Source organism: Triturus cristatus, chromosome 3_1 (genome assembly GCF_964204655.1).
Source record: "Triturus cristatus chromosome 3_1, aTriCri1.1, whole genome shotgun sequence".
Taxonomy (NCBI): Eukaryota; Metazoa; Chordata; class Amphibia; order Caudata; family Salamandridae; genus Triturus; species Triturus cristatus.
Window position 1 is genome coordinate 106,049,476 of NC_140583.1, and position 22,232 is coordinate 106,071,707.

At 52.4% G+C, this 22,232-nt stretch overlaps 1 protein-coding gene across 1 annotated transcript in view; it reads right to left on the reverse strand.

Annotated features, from left to right (window-relative positions):
- CD44 (CD44 molecule (IN blood group)) overlaps positions 1–20,381 on the reverse strand; it is a 208,800-nt gene extending 188,419 nt beyond the window's left edge. Inside the window, exon 1 of the mRNA XM_085643495.1 lies at positions 20,056–20,381. Coding sequence (XP_085499621.1) covers positions 20,056–20,122 — 67 coding nt within the window. The 5' untranslated portion in view covers positions 20,123–20,381. The remainder of the gene's footprint in view (positions 1–20,055) is intronic.
- Positions 20,382–22,232: the final 1,851 nt, after the last annotated feature.

Below are 22,232 nucleotides of genomic sequence, written 5' to 3' on the forward strand. Positions count from 1 at the left end.
GATCCGCCTCTCCTGTACCTACATTGGACACCCCCGAATGAAGAGAGATAATGTACCATGGATATGGACTGTCGGGGTGGGGGGACTGTCGCATGGCTACTGCACATTACTTTCAGTGGTGCCTTATCCCGATCTTTTTCCGTCTTCACATTGACACATGAAGTTGCCTTCAGCGCTTCATTGTGCCAACCCGTGCCCTCCACAGAAAAGGAAGGCTTTTCAACGGGGCCTAGCAGAGATTGTTAACGACGAAAAGGAAGTCTTTCATGTCCCTGGGCGTTTAAAGAGTGGGCAAGGAGGGTGCTACTGGCCATCTGCCTTCTGTTGATGCCAGAGACCGCATTCCTCGCTTAATCACACGGTGTGATCTTAGGCAAATCACATGATTTCCCTGTGACCCGATTCCCTTCTCTGTTCATGCAAACCGAGTACAGTTACGAGCAGCGTAAACACATGCCAGCTGCCCTACACTCTAAATATGATGATTGTCATAACAAAATTTAGGGGCATATTATCAAGCCAGGCAATAAAATTATCGCCGCTTTAGCGGCAGAAAACTGCCGCTAAAACGGCGATTATGGGCTTGATAATATGCTCTATGGAATTCCAATTGAAGCCCATGTTAAATGTGAAGGACGTCTAACATGGGCTTCAATTGGAATTCCATAGGGCATATTATGAAGCCCATTATCGCCGTTTTAGCGGCAGTTTTCTGCCGCTAAAGCGGCGATAATTTTATCGCCTGGCTTGATAATATGCCCCTTAGAGATTCAAGGTGCGATGTGGTGCAATTAATGCGGTCCTGCTGAGATCATCAAAGTCCCTGCCACGCTGTGGTCCATACAGCCTTGGACAAGACCACTGCAGCCTTCACAGGCTGGTACATAAAACTGTCAGTGGTCTGTGGAGTTCTGGACCAGCTACTGAAGCCCTCACCGGCCGGTACATAAAACTGCGGTCCGTAGAGCCCAGGAGCAGGCCACTGACGTCCTCACAGGCGGGTACATAAAACTGTCTGTGGTTCGTAGAGCCCTGGAGCAGCCACTGAAGTACTCACAGGCTGCTACATAAAACTGTCTGTGGTCTGTGGAGCCCTGGTACAGACCACTGAAGTCCTCACGGGCTGGTACATAAAACTGTCTGTGGCCTGTGGAGTTCTGGACCAGCTACTGAAGCCCTCGCCGGCTGGTACATAAAACTGCGGTCCTTAGAGGCCACTGACGTCCTCACAGGCAGGTACAAAAACTGCCTGTGGTCTGTAGAGTTCTGGACCAGCTACTGAAGCCGTCATAGGCTGCTACATAAAACTGTCTGTGGTTTGTAGAGCCCTGGGACTGAGTCCAGAACACTGAAGTCCTCACGAGCTGGTACACAAAACTGTCTGCGGTCCTTGGAGCCGTAGACCAGACCACTGCAGTCCTCACAGACTGGTACATAAAACTGTCTGTGGTCTGTGGAGTTCTGGACCTGGTACTGAAGCCCTCGCCGTCTGGTACATAAAACTGCGGTCCGTAGAGCCCAGAAGCAGGCCACTGACGTCCTCACAGGCGGGTACATAAAACTGTCTGTGGCCTGTGGAGTTCTGGACCAGCTACTGAAGCCCTCGCCGGCTGGTACATAAAACTGCGGTCCGTAGAGCCCAGGAGCAGGCCACTGACGTCCTCACAGACTGGTACATAAAACTGTCTGTGGTCTGTGGAGTTCTGGACCTGGTACTGAAGCCCTCGCCAGCTGGTACATAAAATTGTCTGTGGTCTGTGGAGTTCTGGACCTGGTACTGAAGCCCTCGCCAGCTGGTACATAAAACTGTCTGTGGTATGTGGAGTTCTGGACCTGGTACTGAAGCCCTCGCCGGCTGGTACATAAAACTGCGGTCCGTAGAGCCCAGGAGCAGGCCACTGACGTCCTCACAGGCGGGTACATAAAACTGTCTGTGGCCTGTAGAGCCCTGGAACTGAGTCCAGAACACTGATGTCATCACAGACTGGTACATAAAACTGTCTGTGGTCTGTGGAGTTCTGGACCTGGTACTGAAGCCCTCGCCAGCTGGTACATAAAACTGTCTGTGGTCTGTGGAGTTCTGGACCTGGTACTGAAGCCCTCGCCAGCTGGTACATAAAACTGTCTGTGGTCTGTGGAGTTCTGGACCTGGTACTGAAGCCCTCGCCAGCTGGTACATAAAACTGTCTGTGGTCTGTGGAGTTCTGGACCTGATACTGAAGCCCTCGCCGGCTGGTACATAAAACTGCGGTCCGTAGAGCCCACGAGCAGGCCACTGACGTCCTCACAGTTGGGTGCATAAAACTGTCTGTGGTCTGTAGAGCCCAGGAGCAGGCCACTGACGTCCTCACTGGCTGGTACATAAGACTGTCTTTGGTCTGTAGAGCCATAGGCCAGACCACTGACGTCCTCACAGGCTGCTATATAAAACTGTCTGTGGTCTGTAGAGCCCTGGGACAGACCACTGAAGTCCTCACGGGCTGGTACATAAAACTGTCTGTGGTCTGTAGAGGCCTGGGACAGACCACTGAAGTCCTCACAGGCTGATACATAAAACTGTCAGTGGTCTGTAGAGCCGTGGGACAGACCACTGAAGTCCTCACGGGCTAGTACATAAAACTGTCTGTGGTCTGTAGAGCCCTGGGACAGACCACTGGCGTCCTCACAGGCTGGTACATAAAAGTGTCTGAGGTCCATTACTTTTGACAGTGGTCTCAGGGAAACGCCCTGCAGGGGGTTCGAGCGAAGGTGTTTTGCTTTCCTTCCACTATAGGTCCCTTTACATGTGCACCAAAGAACCAGGCAGGATCTTATCCTGAGGTTAATTGTGTTCCAAATACTGAATGAATCGCTTCATCAAACTTCTAAAATACCTACACTGTCCTCGCCTTGGTGTGGACAGGGCCCGGGTACGGATGTCTCTATCAATAGGAAAGTTTCTACAAAATAGACTCCAACGAGACTTCATTGGCGACAACAGTCACATTTCTTGGTGATCGTAGCAGAGAATCGATGCCTGTCATCACCTCAGACCTCTGTGACTATCTTTAGTACCTCTCTAACTGCCTTGAGGCAGCATGGCACGTCACTCAAAGAACTACAAATAAATAGATCTATGCTGGTTAATCATTGGGATGCCCTTACAGAGGTTCCATATACGACAGGTAGGACAGGCAGCCATGCTTTTTATCTCCCAGGAGGGCCTGGCAGACATTTCCTGTAAATACACATTACACACTTTATTTACCATTGACATTTACAGTCCGCTGGGGTGGGGCTCGTGGCGTGTTCCACCCCAGATTTTCAGGATAACCATTCAATATGTAAATGATCCCTATTTAAATTCATGGGACTGGTTTCACACATATATCGGCACACCTAAGCAACACTTGGAGAGGTGCAATTAGTGTTAATTACAAAAGCATATTCCAGTGTGGGATTCATTCACAAAGCACGAGGTTGCACGGGTAAAGGTGTAATTGCACGGGTAGGGTGCAGTTGTAAACCTCTCGAGGTTGCACGGGTCAAGGTGTAATTGCACGGGTAGGGTGCAGTTGTAAACCTCTCGGTGGTCGATGGTGCGCATTTCACGTGTAATAAGACAGCGATGCTCACAATCTCACAAGTGTCTTTGAATTCACAAACATTTTCCAGGTTGTTTCCCACCCAGAAACCAGTTTCAGATGTATTCCCATCAACGCGAAAGGAACTTGGGCAATAGAGAGCATGTTGGAATGCAGGGGGAGAGTAGTACACAAGGGAAACAGCTGGGAAACACATGCCCCACCATGGACTCTTGAGTGTTTAACCCACAAGAAAAAAAACACAGTGCCTAAAAGGCGAGAAGTGGAAAAATATAAGCCAGCCGATCAAAAGAGATCGTAAAGAGGCTATGCTCTCACAAACACAAGATTGCCAAACGGGGACACAGATTCGGAGACAGTGACGGGTATCTACCCAAAGGTAAGTAGTGGCATACAAAGAGTGGAGACAAACTACCCGCTATACTGAGTCATGAAGTAGAAGCATTCCTCAGACATTACTCATAACACGTCAGCTGCATCTCTCGAGGGACTCCGGGTTGTGGTGTTTGGGGGCCCTAGGCCCTCATGCTAGTAATCACTGACGCAGACACATAGTTAGATGGTGGGTTAACTGGCCACGAGCACGTGCGCTCGGCCCTTTTATTAGCCTAGTCACCTGACCCAGTGACGTAGGTGGTGGGTGGGTGTAAAGTGTAGAGCATACACTTCTGAACACTAGAACGTGTCCATGCTAGGACACTACATTCCTCCCAATCTTTAATAACAAAAACCCGGAGTCAAATGTCCAACCTAGGGGAGAAAAGACATATATATACAGATGTAATACAGTGACTAAACTTCTGCAGAGTCGCTCACGCTTCAGCAGCCTGGAGTCACAGACGATGTTCTTCCTGTCGCGGACGATGTTCTTCCTGTCGCGGACAATTACCAGTTCACTGTGGCACCAGTCATGGGTGCTCGATGGAGTTAGTCTGTTTGACGGCTCTGCCTTGAAGTTGCTCTCACAGTCTTTCTTCGCTTTACTTTCTTGGCGACAAACGCAGTTGTTGAGTTCTTTTGGTTCAGCGCTAGATGTTGCCATTTATCTTTTTAGTCCAGTCCTTTTCGTTATCGGTGGCGTGTGTTCTGTTTTGCAGAAAGACGGGTTATTCGCAAGACACCCCTCTCACCAGGATGCCCCTCTCACAGGTGTTCCCCTGCCACGGGATATCCTTGAGGCCCTCTTCCTCAGATCTGGCCTGGGTTCAGTGTCCTGTATCGTGTTACTCCCATGCCGATAAGTACGGGTGCGGAGGAGACGGCAGGTCTCACCTCAGATGCCGCAGTCAGACCTGGAGGGTGGCTGTTGGCTCCTGTCTTTAGCACGCGAAGTCTTCATCCTCCTGAGACCTTTGCTGAAGGGCGGCTGATGACCATCTCTCGTCGCGGGGATACTCTCTCTCACCGGCATCCCTGAGGCCTTTGCCCCTGAGTCACCACGGCTGGCATTGACCAGTGTCCGTGTAACCCCAAAGGTGGGTGTTTCGAATGGTCCGGCCTGCTCACCTCTGCAGATCCCAGGTGTGCTGAAAGCATCATCAAACAGATGGTCTTTTCTCCGTGCCACGGGTGTTCTTCAGGACTTGCGCACTGTGTTCTGACGCTTGTCACCTTCCTTGTCTTTGAGGTGTGAGTAGTCTTGCCACACTCTTCTCTCTGTCCTTGTCTTTGAGGTGTGAGTAGTCTTGCCACACTCTTCTCCTTCCTCTATTTCTTTCTCCGTGATGATGTCCATGTCACTCTGACTTCTTCTCCTTCTTACAGTGGCAACCGTACCACTCAGATCTTTCTTTCCCCTTTTCCTTTAAGTGGCAGACGTGCCACTCTGATATCATCCTCCTTCTTGTAGTGGCAGGGGGCACAGGCATTGCAGAGAGGATGAGGCATCTTTCTATGGGCACTTGTTTAGTGAGGTGCAGGGGGCACAGGCACTTCAGTGGGCGAGGCAGTTCTCTGTGTGTGAGATAGGCGGTGGGGGGTCACTTCCTCCGGGTGCACAGGTAATCCCTTCTACCCCTGGCAGTCCCCTCGATTCCAGAGCACTTGGTTGCTCTCGCCTGGGGCACCTTGCGCTTCACCGCGCTGCCCTGCATCTGCGCTTTCAGGCGCCTAATCGTCGGTTGTCGGGCATCGATCAGGGCACCTGTCTGCAGGCACCACCGGGGCTCGATGTCCTTGTCCCTTCGCTCGGGAGTGCTCCCCGGGTGCCGGCGCTGTTCTCCGCCTGCTCTTCCCGCCCACGGCAGCTCCTTCATTCGCTCGCTGGCCGGGGCGGGGGAGAGTGGTGCTGCTGCTATTCCGGGCGGTGCATTAGAATAGGGGAGGCAGGTACCTGCTCATCCTGCGGGTGGGCTCCGCTTTCCATTTTCTCTTCGTCCCGCCCCCGCAGCCGGTCACCTAGCATCACGGACCGCGCGGGGGGGGGGGGGGTGCTGCTTGTGCCGCTCCTGTTCACCGTCGTGGGTGGGCTCCGCTATTACTTTCTGGTCGTCCCGCCCCCGCAGCAGGTCTCATATCGTCACGGACCGCGCGGGGGGGGGGGCTGCTGGTGGCGCTTTGCTATCGCGGCGGGGTAGGCTCCCGTCCGCTTCACTTGGTCCGGCGCTCCATCCAGGGCTCACCTTATGCCCGGCTGGGCTTTTCACGCGGGTGGGCTCCGCTTTTACTTGCAGTTGGCGGGCCTCCTTCTTTCCGCGGGTGGGCACCGCGTGTTACACGCCTCTTGCGGGGGTCGCAGCCGATGCGGGTGGGCACCGCTCGGCTTGCCATTACTCCCGGGCACCTCCAGGCACAGCAGCAGGTTCGGGGTGGGCACCCGGCCTCCGCCTGCAGAACGACGGCGTCGCGGCCGATGCGGGTGGGCTCCGCACGGCTCGCACTTCTCCTTCTGGGCGCTTCTCAGCACAGCGGCAGGTCGGTGTGGGCACCCGACTGCCACGCTTCCACTCAGGGGCACTGTGCACGCCCGCGGCGGTGCTGTGGGCTCCGACTCGCCCGGCTGGCTTCTCGGCGCGTCGCGCCCTCTTGTAGAGGGGGGGTGACCTTAGTGGGAGCACTCCTCTCCCCCTCACGAACGGAAGGGCTGCTGCGGCACGCTGGGGCTCGCAACCCTCGTCGCCATTGTGGTGTTTGGGGGCCCTAGGCCCTCATGCTAGTAATCACTGACGCAGACACATAGTTAGATGGTGGGTTAACTGGCCACGAGCACGTGCGCTCGGCCCTTTTATTAGCCTAGTCACCTGACCCAGTGACGTAGGTGGTGGGTGGGTGTAAAGTGTAGAGCATACACTTCTGAACACTAGAACGTGTCCATGCTAGGACACTACACGGGTCTACAAACTTCCGCCGCGAGCTCCTTGCAGGCTCTGAAGAGCCCGCGCTTTCCACCCTGTATGTGCGAGGAGGGTCCCACGCCCCTCTGTGCAGCGCACGTGAGGTACGTTCCTCGACGTCATTATCTGTTCGGCGGTGAGTACAGTTGCCCACATACTCCTAAGCTCGGCTCCCATTAATGGCTGTACTCTCGCGGCCTCTGCTCACTTGTCGATAGAACAAGTTATTTTTTCCCATAACTGCGCACACATCCATCACTGCTCACACACTTCCTATACCTGGGTACCACTGAGCTCGCGCCCTGAGCCACTGAGCTCACACCCAGGTAACACTGAGCTCGCGCCCTGAGCCACTAAGCTCACACCCAGGTACCACTGAGCTCACACCCACGAGCCACTGAGCTCACACCCAGGTACCACTGTGCTCGCACCCAAGAGCCTCTAAGCTCACACCCAAGTACCACTGAGCTCACACCCACGAGCCATTGAGCTCACACCCAGGTACCACTGAACTCACACCCACGAGCCACTGAGCTCACACCCAGGTACCACTGCGCTCGCACCCAAGAGCCACTAAGCTCACACCCAGGTACCACTGAGCTCGCACCAGTATGCTCCTTCTTTGACACATCATATTTCACATGGGTGCCCTGCCCTCCAACAGCACACATTGGACAAATCATTATACAACACATGCACCACAGCTTAGATACTGCATACACTCGTGTACCACTGAGCTCACACCCAGGTACCACTGTGCTCGCACCCAAGAGCCTCTAAGCTCACACCCAAGTACCACTGAGCTCACACCCAGAGACACTGAGCTCACACCCAGGTAACACTGAGCTCGCGCCCTGAGCCACTGAGCTCACACCCAGGTACCACTGAGCTCGCACCAGTATGCTCCTTCTTTGACACATCATATTTCACGTGGGTGCCCTGCCCTCCAACAGCACACATTGGACAAATCATTATACACACATGCACCACAGCTCAGATACTGCATACACGTGTGTACCACTGAGCTCACACCCACGAGCCATTGAGCTCACACCCAGGTACCACTGAGCTCACACCCACGAGCCACTAAGCTCACACCCAGGTACCACTGAGCTCGCACCAGTATGCTCCTTCTTTGACACATCATATTTCACATGGGTGCCCTGCCCTCCAACAGCACACATTGGACAAATCATTATACAACACATGCACCACAGCTTAGATACTGCATACACTCGTGTACCACTGAGCTCACACCCAGGTACCACTGTGCTCGCACCCAAGAGCCTCTAAGCTCACACCCAAGTACCACTGAGCTCACACCCAGAGACACTGAGCTCACACCCAGGTAACACTGAGCTCGCGCCCTGAGCCACTGAGCTCACACCCAGGTACCACTGAGCTCGCACCAGTATGCTCCTTCTTTGACACATCATATTTCACGTGGGTGCCCTGCCCTCCAACAGCACACATTGGACAAATCATTATACACACATGCACCACAGCTCAGATACTGCATACACGTGTGTACCACTGAGCTCACACCCACGAGCCATTGAGCTCACACCCAGGTACCACTGAGCTCACACCCACGAGCCACTAAGCTCACACCCAGGTACCACTGAGCTCGCACCAGTATGCTCCTTCTTTGACACATCATATTTCACATGGGTGCCCTGCCCTCCAACAGCACACATTGGACAAATCATTATACAACACATGCACCACAGCTTAGATACTGCATACACTCGTGTACCACTGAGCTCACACCCACGAGCCACTGAGCTCACACCCAGGTACCACTGTGCTCGCACCCAAGAGCCTCTAAGCTCACACCCAAGTACCACTGAGCTCACACCCAGAGACACTGAGCTCACACCCAGGTAACACTGAGCTCGCACCAGTATGCTCCTTCTCTGACACATCATATTTCACGTGGGTGCCCTGCCCTCCAACAGCACACATTGGACAAATCATTATACAACACATGCACCACAGCCCAGATACTGCATACACTCATGTACCACTGAGCTCACACCCACGAGCCACTGAGCTCACACCCAGGTACCACTGCGCTCGCACCCAAGAGCCACTAAGCTCACACCCAGGTACCACTGAGCTCGCACCAGTATGCTCCTTCTTTGACACATCATATTTCACATGGGTGCCCTGCCCTCCAACAGCACACATTGGACAAATCATTATACAACACATGCACCACAGCTCAGATACTGCATACACTCGTGTACCACCGAGCTCACACCCACGTGCCACTGAGCTCACACACAGGTACCACTGTGCTTGCACCCAAGTGCCACTAAGCTCACACCCAGGTACCACTGAGCTCGCACCCAGAGACACTGAGCTCACACCCAGGTAACACTGAGCTCGCACCCAAGAGCCACTAAGCTCACACCCAGGTAACACTGAGCTCGCACCAGTATGCTCCTTATTTGACACATCATATTTCACGTGGGTGCCCTGCCCTCCAACAGCACACATTGGACAAATCATTATACACACCTGCACCACAGCTCAGATACTGCAAACACTCGTGTACCACCGAGCTCACACCCACGAGCCACTGAGCTCACACCCAGGTACCACTGCGCTCGCACCCAAGTGCCACAAAACTCACACCCAGGTACCACTGAGCTCGCACCCAGAGACACTGAGCTCACACCCAGGTAACACTGACCTCGCACCCAGAGCCACTGAGCGCACTCCCAGGTAACACTGACCTCGCACCCAGAGCCACTGAGTGCACACCCAGGTGACACTGACCTTGCACCCAGAGCCACTGAGCGCACACCCAGGTAACACTGACCTCGCACCCAGAAACACTGAGCTCACACCCAGGTAACACTGACCTCGCACCCAGAGCCACTGAGCGCACACCCAGGTGACACTGACCTCGCACCCAGAGCCACTGAGCGCACACCCAGGTAACACTGACCTCGCACCCAGAAACACTGAGCTCACACCCAGGTAACACTGAACTCGCACCCAGAGCCACTGAGCACACACCCAGGTGACACTGACCTCGCACCCAGAGCCACTGAGCGCACACCCAGGTAACACTGACCTCGCACCCAGAAACACTGAGCTCACACCCAGGTAACACTGACCTCGCACCCAGAGCCACTGAGCGCACACCCAGGTAACACTGACCTCGCACCCAGAAACACTGAGCTCACACCCAGGTAACACTGACCTTGCACCCAGAGCCACTGAGCGCACTCCCAGGTAACACTGACCTCGCACCCAGAGACACTGAGCTCACACCCAGGTAACACTGGCCTCGCACCCAGAGCCACTGAGCTCACACCCAGGTACCACTGACCTTGCACCCAGAGCCACTGAGCGCACTCCCAGGTAACACAGACCTCGCACTCAGAGTCACTAAGCGCACTCCCAGGTAACACTGAGCTCGCACCAAGAGCCACTGAGCGCACACCCAGGTAACACTGAGCTCGCACCCAGAGACACTGAGCGCACTCCCAGGTACCACTGTGCTCGCACCCAAGAGCCTCTAAGCTCGCACCCAAGAGCCACTAAGCTCACACCCAGGTACCACTGAGCTCGCACCAGTATGCTCCTTCTTTGACACATCATATTTCACATGGGTGCCCTGCCCTCCAACAGCACACATTGGACAAATCATTATACACACATGCACCACAGCTCAGAAACTGCATACACTTGTGTACCACTGAGCTCACACCCACGAGCCATTGAGCTCACACCCAGGTACCACTGCGCTCGCACCCAAGAGCCACTAAGCTCACACCCAGGTACCACTGAGCTTGCACCCAGAGACACCGAGCTCACACCCAGGTAACACTGACCTCGCACCAGTATGCTCCTTCTTTGACACATCATATTTCACGTAGGTGCCCTGCCCTCCAACAGCACACATTGGACAAATCATTATACAACACATGCACCACAGCTCAGATACTGCATACACTCGTGTACCACTGAGCTCACACCCACGAGCCACTGAGCTCACACCCAGGTACCACTATGCTCGCACCCAAGAGCCACTAAGCTCACACCCAGGTACCACTGAGCTCGCACCCAGAGACACTGAGCTCACACCCAGGTAACACTGAGCTCGCACCCAAGAGCCACTAAGCTCACACCCAGGTAACACTGAGCTCGCACCAGTATGCTCCTTATTTGACACATCATATTTCACGTGGGTGCCCTGCCCTCCAACAGCACACATTGGACAAATCATTATACACACCTGCACCACAGCTCAGATACTGCATACACTCGTGTACCACCGAGCTCACACCCACGAGCCACTGAGCTCACACCCAGGTACCACTGCGCTCGCACCCAAGTGCCACAAAACTCACACCCAGGTACCACTGAGCTCGCACCCAGAGACACTGAGCTCACACCCAGGTAACACTGACCTCGCACCCAGAGCCACTGAGCGCACTCCCAGGTAACACTGACCTCGCACCCAGAGCCACTGAGTGCACACCCAGGTGACACTGATCTTGCACCCAGAGCCACTGAGCGCACACCCAGGTAACACTGACCTCGCACCCAGAAACACTGAGCTCACACCCAGGTAACACTGACCTCGCACCCAGAGCCACTGAGCGCACACCCAGGTGACACTGACCTCGCACCCAGAGCCACTGAGCGCACACCCAGGTAACACTGACCTCGCACCCAGAAACACTGAGCTCACACCCAGGTAACACTGAACTCGCACCCAGAGCCACTGAGCACACACCCAGGTGACACTGACCTCGCACCCAGAGCCACTGAGCGCACACCCAGGTAACACTGACCTCGCACCCAGAAACACTGAGCTCACACCCAGGTAACACTGACCTCGCACCCAGAGCCACTGAGCGCACACCCAGGTAACACTGACCTCGCACCCAGAAACACTGAGCTCACACCCAGGTAACACTGACCTTGCACCCAGAGCCACTGAGCGCACTCCCAGGTAACACTGACCTCGCACCCAGAGACACTGAGCTCACACCCAGGTAACACTGGCCTCGCACCCAGAGCCACTGAGCTCACACCCAGGTACCACTGACCTTGCACCCAGAGCCACTGAGCGCACTCCCAGGTAACACAGACCTCGCACTCAGAGTCACTAAGCGCACTCCCAGGTAACACTGAGCTCGCACCAAGAGCCACTGAGCGCACACCCAGGTAACACTGAGCTCGCACCCAGAGACACTGAGCGCACTCCCAGGTACCACTGTGCTCGCACCCAAGAGCCTCTAAGCTCGCACCCAAGAGCCACTAAGCTCACACCCAGGTACCACTGAGCTCGCACCAGTATGCTCCTTCTTTGACACATCATATTTCACATGGGTGCCCTGCCCTCCAACAGCACACATTGGACAAATCATTATACACACATGCACCACAGCTCAGAAACTGCATACACTTGTGTACCACTGAGCTCACACCCACGAGCCATTGAGCTCACACCCAGGTACCACTGCGCTCGCACCCAAGAGCCACTAAGCTCACACCCAGGTACCACTGAGCTTGCACCCAGAGACACCGAGCTCACACCCAGGTAACACTGACCTCGCACCAGTATGCTCCTTCTTTGACACATCATATTTCACGTAGGTGCCCTGCCCTCCAACAGCACACATTGGACAAATCATTATACAACACATGCACCACAGCTTAGATACTGCATACACTCGTGTACCACTGAGCTCACACCCACGAGCCACTGAGCTCACACCCAGGTACCACTATGCTCGCACCCAAGAGCCACTAAGCTCACACCCAGGTACCACTGAGCTTGCACCCAGAGACACTGAGCTCACACCCAGGTAACACTGACCTCGCACCAGTATGCTCCTTCTCTGACACATCATATTTCACGTGGGTGCCCTGCCCTCCAACAGCACACATTGGACAAATCATTATACAACACATGCACCACAGCTTAGATACTGCATATACTCGCGTACCACTGAGCTCACACCCACGAGCCACTGAGCTCACACCCAGGTACCACTGCGCTCGCACCCAAGAGCCACTAAGCTCACACCCAGGTACCACTGAGCTTGCACCCAGAGACACTGAGCTCACACCCAGGTAACACTGACCTCGCACCAGTATGCTCCTTCTCTGACACATCATATTTCACATGGGTGCCCTGCCCTCCAACAGCACACATTGGACAAATCATTATATAACACATGCACCACAGCCCAGATACTGCATACACTCGTGTACCACTGAGCTCACACCCACGAGCCACTGAGCTCACACCCAGGTACCACTGAGCTCGCACCCAGAGACACTGAGCTCACACCCAGGTAACACTGACCTCGCACCCAGAGCCACTGAGTGCACACCCAGGTGACACTGACCTCGCACCCAGAGCCACTGAGCGCACACCCAGGTAACACTGACCTCGCACCCAGAAACACTGAGCTCACACCCAGGTAACACTGAACTCGCACCCAGAGCCACTGAGCACACACCCAGGTGACACTGACCTCGCACCCAGAGCCACTGAGCGCACACCCAGGTAACACTGACCTCGCACCCAGAAACACTGAGCTCACACCCAGGTAACACTGTTCTCGCACCCAGAGCCACTGAGCGCTCTCCCAGGTAACACTGACCTCGCACCCAGAGCCACTGAGCTCACACCCAGGTACCACTGCGCGCACACCCAAGAGCCACTAAGCTCACACCCAGGTACCACTGAGCTTGCACCCAGAGACACTAAGCTCACACCCAGGTAACACTGACCTCGCACCAGTATGCTCCTTCTCTGACACATCATATTTCACGTGGGTGCCCTGCCCTCCAACAGCACACATTGGACAAATCATTATACAACACATGCACCACAGCCCAGATACTGCATACACTCGTGTACTACTGAGCTCACACCCACGAGCCACCGACCTCACACCCAGGTACCACTTAGCTCGCACCCAGAGCCACTGAGTTCACACCCAGGTACCACTGAGCTCACATCCACGAGCCACCGACCTCACACCCAGGTACCACTGAGCTCGCACCCAGAGCCACTGAGTTCACACCCAGGTACCACTGAGCTCACATCCACGAGCCACCGACCTCACACCCAGGTACCACTGAGCTCTCACCCCCTAGCCACTGAGCTCACTGCATCCAGTTATGTGTCACGAAGCTCACAAGAGCACTCTCTACCACGTCACAGTGCACACTCTTGTGCAAGAGTGCATATTAGGATGGAACTCTGAACCTCAAACAGGTCCAACACAAAGCGAATATGAAATGACATCTCTATTAAGGGACCTGGGAGTACTTGCTACTTCCAGCTGGGTACCACACATGTGATGGGCAACGGGCCCGCAAACCAACCGAGAGACGGCCACCTGACTTCGCCGATACACCTCACAATGCGTCAGAGATGACACAGCCGTCAAAGAGACAGCCTCGGGCACTCACTAACATGCATCACCACAAACCGACTCAAAGTTGATATAAGTCACTCTGGGCTGTCGGAAAGCTGCACAACGTCATAGTAAGGGCATCTTTGTACTATACAAATGCAAAAATAGCAATACAAGAAACATACAGATGTTCAAATGTCAGCACCTGTCGGTGTGTTCGGTATTCACACTCCTCACCAGTAAACAGCCGGACTACTGATGATCTGAAAACAGAGATTTCTCACAGTCCACAGCTTTAAAGACCATTAGTCTGATCGACAAGCTCACATCTCAGCAGGACCTAGAAGGCCTTCTGTCCTTGCCCAGTCTGTAAGTTGAGTTCCTTGAGATTGTTCGTATTGGCAGGGTTAAGAAACGTCACAAGTGTGGTACCAGGGCGTACTACAAAAAAAGCTAATAATGACTAAAGGGGCCCTCCAGTGTGGTGAAAATACAGTTCTCTGAACCCCAGCCCCACCCAGCCAACAATCCCCAACAAGGGGCCTTCTAGAATGCTTGTTTGATGGTGTCACCTGGGGTTTGGGACATAGTGTGGTGTCATTCACCAGATAGACCCTTTCATGCACACGTCATCCAGCCTAGTTATGGGCGAGTTGCATCACGGGCGGTACAATTCATAAACTTTCTAAGCCCTGAAAACTTTCCCACTGGACTGACTAGCCCAAAAACTTCTCTTGGCTCATTATTGTTATGCAATAAATGAGGGTTTATTCGTCAATACATTTATAGGTCCAGCGAGTGAAAAAGAAAGCAATCTAGATATCTGTCTCCTATCTGGAATAACCATCAACCATGAAGGTTCCGGAATGTTTCTTTGTTTGTGGTCTTTTGATCTGGTTTTTGGATTTCAGGAGGCCCCCTTGTTTGATTGGAGCTGTTGATTATGCAGTCCGGAAAGCCCCCTGGTTTCGTCCTGATTGGTTGTGGTTTGTGCTCCAAAACGGCGATTTGGTTGACGATGACCCATATTGTTGCGGATTTCATAATATGCCATACGTGGTGGAGTTCCGTGTTCCAGACGTTCATTTGTTGGATCCTGTCCACTTGTGTTCTGGATTCCATAAAGTCTTTTTGATTGATGATAAGTGATGGAGTTCCATGTTCCAGAACGTCCATTTGTTTGATCACAGCCGGTTGTGTTGCATAATCCATAATGTTACATAAGTGGTGGAGTTCCATGCTCCAGAACGTCCATTTGTTTGATCACGGCCCGTTGTGTTGCATTATCCATAATGTTCCATAAGTGGTGGAGTTCCGTACTCCAGAACGTCCATTTGTTTGATCACGGACGGTTGTGTTGCATAATCCATAATGTTCCGTAAGTGGTGGAGTTCCATGCTCCAGAACGTCCATTTGTTTGATCACGGCCCGTTGTGTTGCATAATCCATATGTTCCATAAGTGGTGGAGTTCCGTACTCCAGAACGTCCATTTGTTTGATCACGGACGGTTGTGTTGCATAATCCATAATGTTCCATAAGTGGTGGAGTTCCATGCTCCAGAACGTCCATTTGTTTGATAACGGCCCGTTGTGTTGCATAATCCATAATGTTCCATAAGTGGTGGAGTTCCATGCTCCAGAACGTCCTTTTGTTTGATCGCGGACGGTTGTGTTGCATTATCCATAATGTTCCATAAGTGTTGGAGTTCCATGCTCCAGAACGTCCTTTTGTTTGATCACGGACGGTTGTGTTGCATTATCCATAATGTTCCATAAGTGTTGGAGTTCCATGCTCCAGAATGTCCTTTTGTTTGATCACGGACGGTTGTGTTGCATTATCCATAATGTTCCATAAGTGGTGGAGTTCAGTGCTCCAGAAAGTCCATTTGTTTGATCACAGCCAGTTGTGTTGCATAATCCATAATGTTCCATTAGTAATGGAGTTCCGTGTTCCATAATGTCCATTTGTGTGATCACGGCCGGTTGTGTTGCATACTACATAATGTTCCATAAGTGGTGGAGTTCCGTGCTCCAGAATGTCCTTTTGTTTGATCACGGCCGGTTGTGTTGCATAATCCATAATGTTCCATAAGTGGTGGAGTTCCGTGCTCCAGAACGTCCTTTTGTTTGATCATGGACGGTTGTGTTGAATTATCCATAATGTTCCATAAGTGGTGGAGTTCCATGCTCCAGAACATCTTTTTGTTTGATCACGGACGGTTGTGTTGCATTATCCATAATGTTGCATAAGTGGTGGAGTTCAGTGCTCCAGAAAGTCCATTTGTTTGATCACAGCCAGTTGTGTTGCATAATCCATAATGTTCCATTAGTAATGGAGTTCCGTGTTCCATAATGTCCATTTGTGTGATCACGGTCGGTTGTGTTGCATACTACATAATGTTCCATAAGTGGTGGAGTTCCGTGCTCTAGAACGTCCGTTTTTTTATCACAGACAGTTGTGGTGCACACTCCATAATGTTCCATAAGTTGTGGCGTTCCATGTTCCAGAACATCCGTTTGTTTAATCACGTCCGGTTGTGGTGCATACTCCATAATGTTCCATTAGTGGTGGCGTTTCGTGGTCCAGACATGCATGTGTTTGATCATGTCCATTTGTGTTGTGGAATCCATATTGTCTCTTTGGTTGATGATAAGTGGTGGAGTTTTGTGTTCCCGCATGACCATTTGTTGGAAGATGTCCAATTGTGTTGCATAATCCATAATGTTCCATAAGTGTTGGAATTCCGTGTTCCATAATGTCCATTTGAGTGATCACGGACGGTTGTGTTGCGGATTCCAGAAAGTCTCTTTGATTGATGATAAGTGGTGGAGTTCAGTGTTCCAGACATCTGTCTATTTGTTTGATCATGTCCGGTTGTGTTGCGGATTCCAGAATGTCTCCTTGGTCGATGATAAGTGCTGGAGTTTCGTCCATTTGTATGAAGTTGACCCATTTGGTTGCAAATTCCATAATGTTCCATTAGTGGTGGAGTTCCGTGGTCCAGACATCCATGTGTTTGACCAGGTCCATTTGTGCTGTGTATTCCAAAATATCTTTTTGGTCGATGATAAGTGGTGGAGTTTCGTGTTCCAGCATGACCATTTGTTGGACGATGTCCAGTTGTGTTGCATAATCCATAATGTTCCATAAGTGGTAGAGTTCCGTGTTCCACAACGTCCACTTGTTGATCACGGCCGGTTGCGTTGTGGATTCCAGAACGTGCCTTGGGTTGATGATAAGTGGTGGAGTTTCTTCCATTTGTGCGAAGATGTCCGGTTGGGTTTACGGACTCCGTAATGTTCTATTAGTGGCAGAGTTCTGTGTGCAGAACGTCCATTTGTGTGACCACGGCCGGTTGTGTTGCATACTCCATAATGTTCCATAAGTGTTGGAGTTCCGTGTTCCAGAACGTCCACTTATTGATCACGGCCGGTTGCGTTGTAGATTCCAGAACGTCCCTTGTGTTGATGATAAGTGGTGGAGTTTCGTCCATTTGTGCGAAGATGTTGGGTTTACGGACTTCAGAATATTCCATTAGTGGTGGAGTTCCGTGTCCAGAAAGTCCATACATGAGGAAGTCCTGTAAAGTTGTGGATTCGAGCATGCCCCTCTGCTTTCTAATCTTTCGCTGGGTATCTGGAATCCAGGATGCCCCTTTGGTTCATGATGCCTGGTTGGGTCTTTGATTCAAGAATGCCCCCTACGTTCTATGACATCTGATCGGGTGTCGGGACCTAGCGTGGCAGCACTTACTGGGAGGCCCCTTTAAGTAAAACCCGTTATTGGTGGTCCCTGCCAGCCCTGGAGCTCGGCCACGCCCCTCGCACTCATTCACAATTTCTTCTCATCTCTTTCAGAAGTTGTATCCAAGAGCTCGCTCGAACCATTGTCCGGAAAAGAAGGGGGGAAACGTCGAGAGCTGTGCGGTAGTATGCAGAACCTCCCCATAACAGCGTGCGCTCCTCGCGTACAACAGGGTGCTGCGGTATTTCATCTGAATAAAGATAGCAACAGATGTTGCGTAGAATTCCTTGAGCCACATCCGCTTTTTTGCCTCAGTCTTTCTGAGGCTCGTAAAGTGGCCATAGTGTAGAAGCGACATCACTTGATTGATGCACAGAGAATCAGAGACACGAGTGGGTGGCGTGGCACAGGGGCAGGGCATTACTTCACATAGGTCCAAGGGCGCTGGTGAGAGAGAGGGAAATTGCACAAGCCCTGTCCCCACCCAAACATGAGAATCTAGGAAGAGGGGTGGGGTGGCCGCATTAATAGACACCTTCTTCACATAGTACTGATTATAGGTGCACCCTGCGCCTGTGCAGCTCACTGGTAAAGCCTGCTAAAGTGGTTCACATAGGGCGCTGTGAGAGCCTCAGACTTCGCCTCTCGGCACCCAGAGAAGGCTCGCGCCCAAGTTCAGAGGCCAGGTAGCATTTAATGGTTCCCAGCACGAGCCTGCGGGCAGCTTGCATCACAATAGGCCTCTGTTCTAGGGATCAACCTGATTCAGGATGCACGGCATGCTGCAGCCGCGTGCTGTGCTACTCTGCACCGGGTGTGCACGGGTGTGTGTGCGCGGGCGCAAATGTATGCCTGTACATAAATGGGCAAGAGTCCGTGTAACGCATGTCCGTGCATATCTATGTACCTGCGTGAACATGTGTGTATGCGCCGACACAAGTGTGTGTGCTTGTGTTCACCTATGTGTACATGTACGTTCGCGCCTGGATGTACGCATGTTCACGCGTGTGCACATCTGTGAGTGTTTGCGCGCATGCACTTGAGATTCCTGTTCATGTCTGCGCGCACACAGGTTGGAGTGAGAGAGCGTGTGTGGGGTTAACCAGTGTACTCATGACGGATATTTCTTCTGACAACACAGTCTACGATGTCACTGTCCCAAACTGCACAAGACACCACCGCCATAGGGAATGTGCTGTGCGTCCCCCGTGTGCAGTGAAGCAACTCCCACCGAAGCCTGCGCTGCACACTTCAGCTGCTGCAAGGCACTACGCCAGGAGTGGACCCCTCTTCTGCTGGCACATGAACTATCCCTAAAGTTCAGATTTCACGCCCCTCCCCCCTTCCCCGGAGAGAGGGGGCGAATGTTTGTTTTGATGCACAACTAAATCCTCATTCTGTAGCCATCCAAAAGCTCTCGCAGAAGAACCAGGGGCGCTTTCTGACCTTGGACGGGAAGCAGCGACCCTACAAGAGAACCCCTGATCCCCCTTGTCTATTCACCCTGGGTGGCCACACATCGAGCTCGACAACCAGCAACTTCTGTGTACTTTGCTCCAGACACGACTTTTTGTTAGTGCCACGTGCCCCCAACTGTGCGTAAAAACGCCACGCTTTTCAACTTTCTGTGCAGGTCCCGCGCCATAGCATCCTGTTAAAGCATATATGACTGCACCCCCCACCCCACCGTGACATTCTCTATCCTCTTGTATTTTTACCCAAGAGGGGGGGGGGGCTGCTGCTGTGTTACACACTGGCATAGTTGCAAAGCTTGAAGTACTTGCACAGTTATTCGGAAACACAAAATGCGCTTAACATAAAATTACACGCGACCTGCGTATTCTATGCCATTTCTAATAGCGTATTTCACATATGTAATTAGAGCACGGGCACACACGCGTGCAAACCACGCCACGAAGCGTGGCCGAATCGCACATCCCACGGAGTCCGCAAACTCCACGCGCAAGGATCCTGCCAAAAGTCCCACAACTTACTTGTGTGAGCCTCGCACAACGCCAGCAGGCACAATCCGAAAGTGAGGGACAGCACGAGGCGGGCCATTGCGGTTGTGGGCTGCGTCCCCCCTTTTCACCCCAAGGCGCAATCCGGGACGCAGGAAAGGAATCCGGGCGCTAGAGCTGCGTCCGCGAGCGCACACGGCTGGCAATGGTTTTATTCAAAGGAACTAGAGGCAGTGACATAAGTTAGAGAGGCTGAGTCAAAGTCACACCCAGGCTGGGGAGAGAGAGAGAGAGAGACAGGGAGGAGGGAGGGCGGGAGAGAAAGGCTCGTCCTTCGAAGTAGATGGGTAGCTGACTGTGAGAGTTTACTCAGCGTGCCAGTCTTGGCTGACGAAGGGTGTGTGGCTACAAAGGCACAAACTTCACCATCCTAATGGCACGTGTCTCCACAACGAAATATAGCTCCCTACGAATTGTACCCACTCAATCACCTCTGCGCACTCGCCGTTTTAGGAATAGAAGGAAATTGAGGCGCGCGGGGATAAAGTTACATGCCCAGGGTCACACCAGTTGGTCAAGTAGCCAAACAGGGATTGGAATCCCAGTCTCCCGGAGCCACAGTCCTACATCTCAGTCACTGAACCGCTCCTCTTTCCCACAACCAAAGCGGACTGAAAGTTCGGTGGGTCCAACGGTTGGTCCAGGGAGGTCGGCATTCGGGGGAGGGGGGTGCAGCCTCCCGTCACACGATAACTTGTTGTATTAATGGCGGTTCGTACCAAACGCCTGCCGTTTCTAGCACTGACGATAATATATATTACTATTACCGACTGCACCCGATGTATATATCGAACTCAGAAGACATTAGGGGCTGTTCTAACTAGCCGGAACTCAAACTCGCGATGGTCAGATCACCCCTGAAGTCAGCGGTGAGCGTTCACTCACACTCGAGCTGCATACAAGATTGTTTTTTTACAGTAGTTATTGTATTTATGGCGTCGGGAGAATAAGAGGTGTACGCTCGCCGTTGCAGTTGCTCAACCATCTACTTTGCCTGTCAGTGCAGGCACCCTCCCTTCCGAATTATCCCTTGAAACGAGAAGTGCAGGTACTCGGAGCTCACCAGTGCCTGCCCCTCCAGTGTGTGTGTGTGGGGAGGGGAGGGAGGAGCGGGCTGGGGGAAGCATGTGTTTTATATTACGATCACCGACAGCCCACGGACTCCTGGGTAAAGCTGAAGTATTTCAGCGTGGCTCCTTTACAATTCCTCCATTGTAATCCAAGCCCCGGCCCCTAATGCAAGCTGCTTCTGAACGGAAGGGTCTGCGCGTGCGGCCAGAGTGCACTCACTAACTGTGCACTGGTGCACACGTGCATGGACGGCTCGTTGGCGCCCGGTGTGCGGCTTGCAGTAGGAAGTGAATAAAATAGATTTGCCCCCGTGCCAAATACAAAAACAATTTTGCATCAGTACACAGATAGAGAAAAGAGACGGTGAAAGAATTGCGGAAAGAAATTCGAGGCATATGTTCCATATGTTTTATGCGCGCAGTAGCGTTTTTTTTATTAATAAAAACATTTGTTTTGTTAAATTAATGACGCCCATTAATCTTTGCAATGTTGATGCTGCTGTGGTCAGAAGAAACGGAACAAAGAGATTTTGCCTTAATCTCTGTTTCATCTTTCACGTTTTGAAAGTTATATTTGTCCCATATGTCAGTTTTCGACAGCAAAACACAGAGAAGCCAGTTTGTGACAGTTTCCCTGGTGCAAACATCTTTATGAATACACAGAGCGGCAAACCCTGTTTGCTCTGCTCCTCACCAGGCAGCCAGTGAAATGGTGCAAGGAAGCACGTGACGCATTTCTGCACTAGTGTAAAGTTGATTGAATTTGGCCCATGGTTTGATATGGTGTGGTCGAATCTCGTTCAAAGATTCACAACTGCTGACATTTTAGGTTTATAAAGTACATTTTCGCATGTGGCAATCACACCACAATTGCAATGGGCTTTTAGGTGGGTGCCTCGGTGCCTACCTTGGACATCTGCCAAAAACTACATTGAGGGCCGCGAGAGGAGCCCCGGGCCCCAGTGGCCTCAGCCGCTGGTTCCAGCCCCACTCTGGGTGCATCAAAAGCCGGCATTGCTCCCGCCTGGTGGAAGCAGCTGTTTTTGTTTGCTCCCACCAGATGAAAATCAAAAGTCTGCT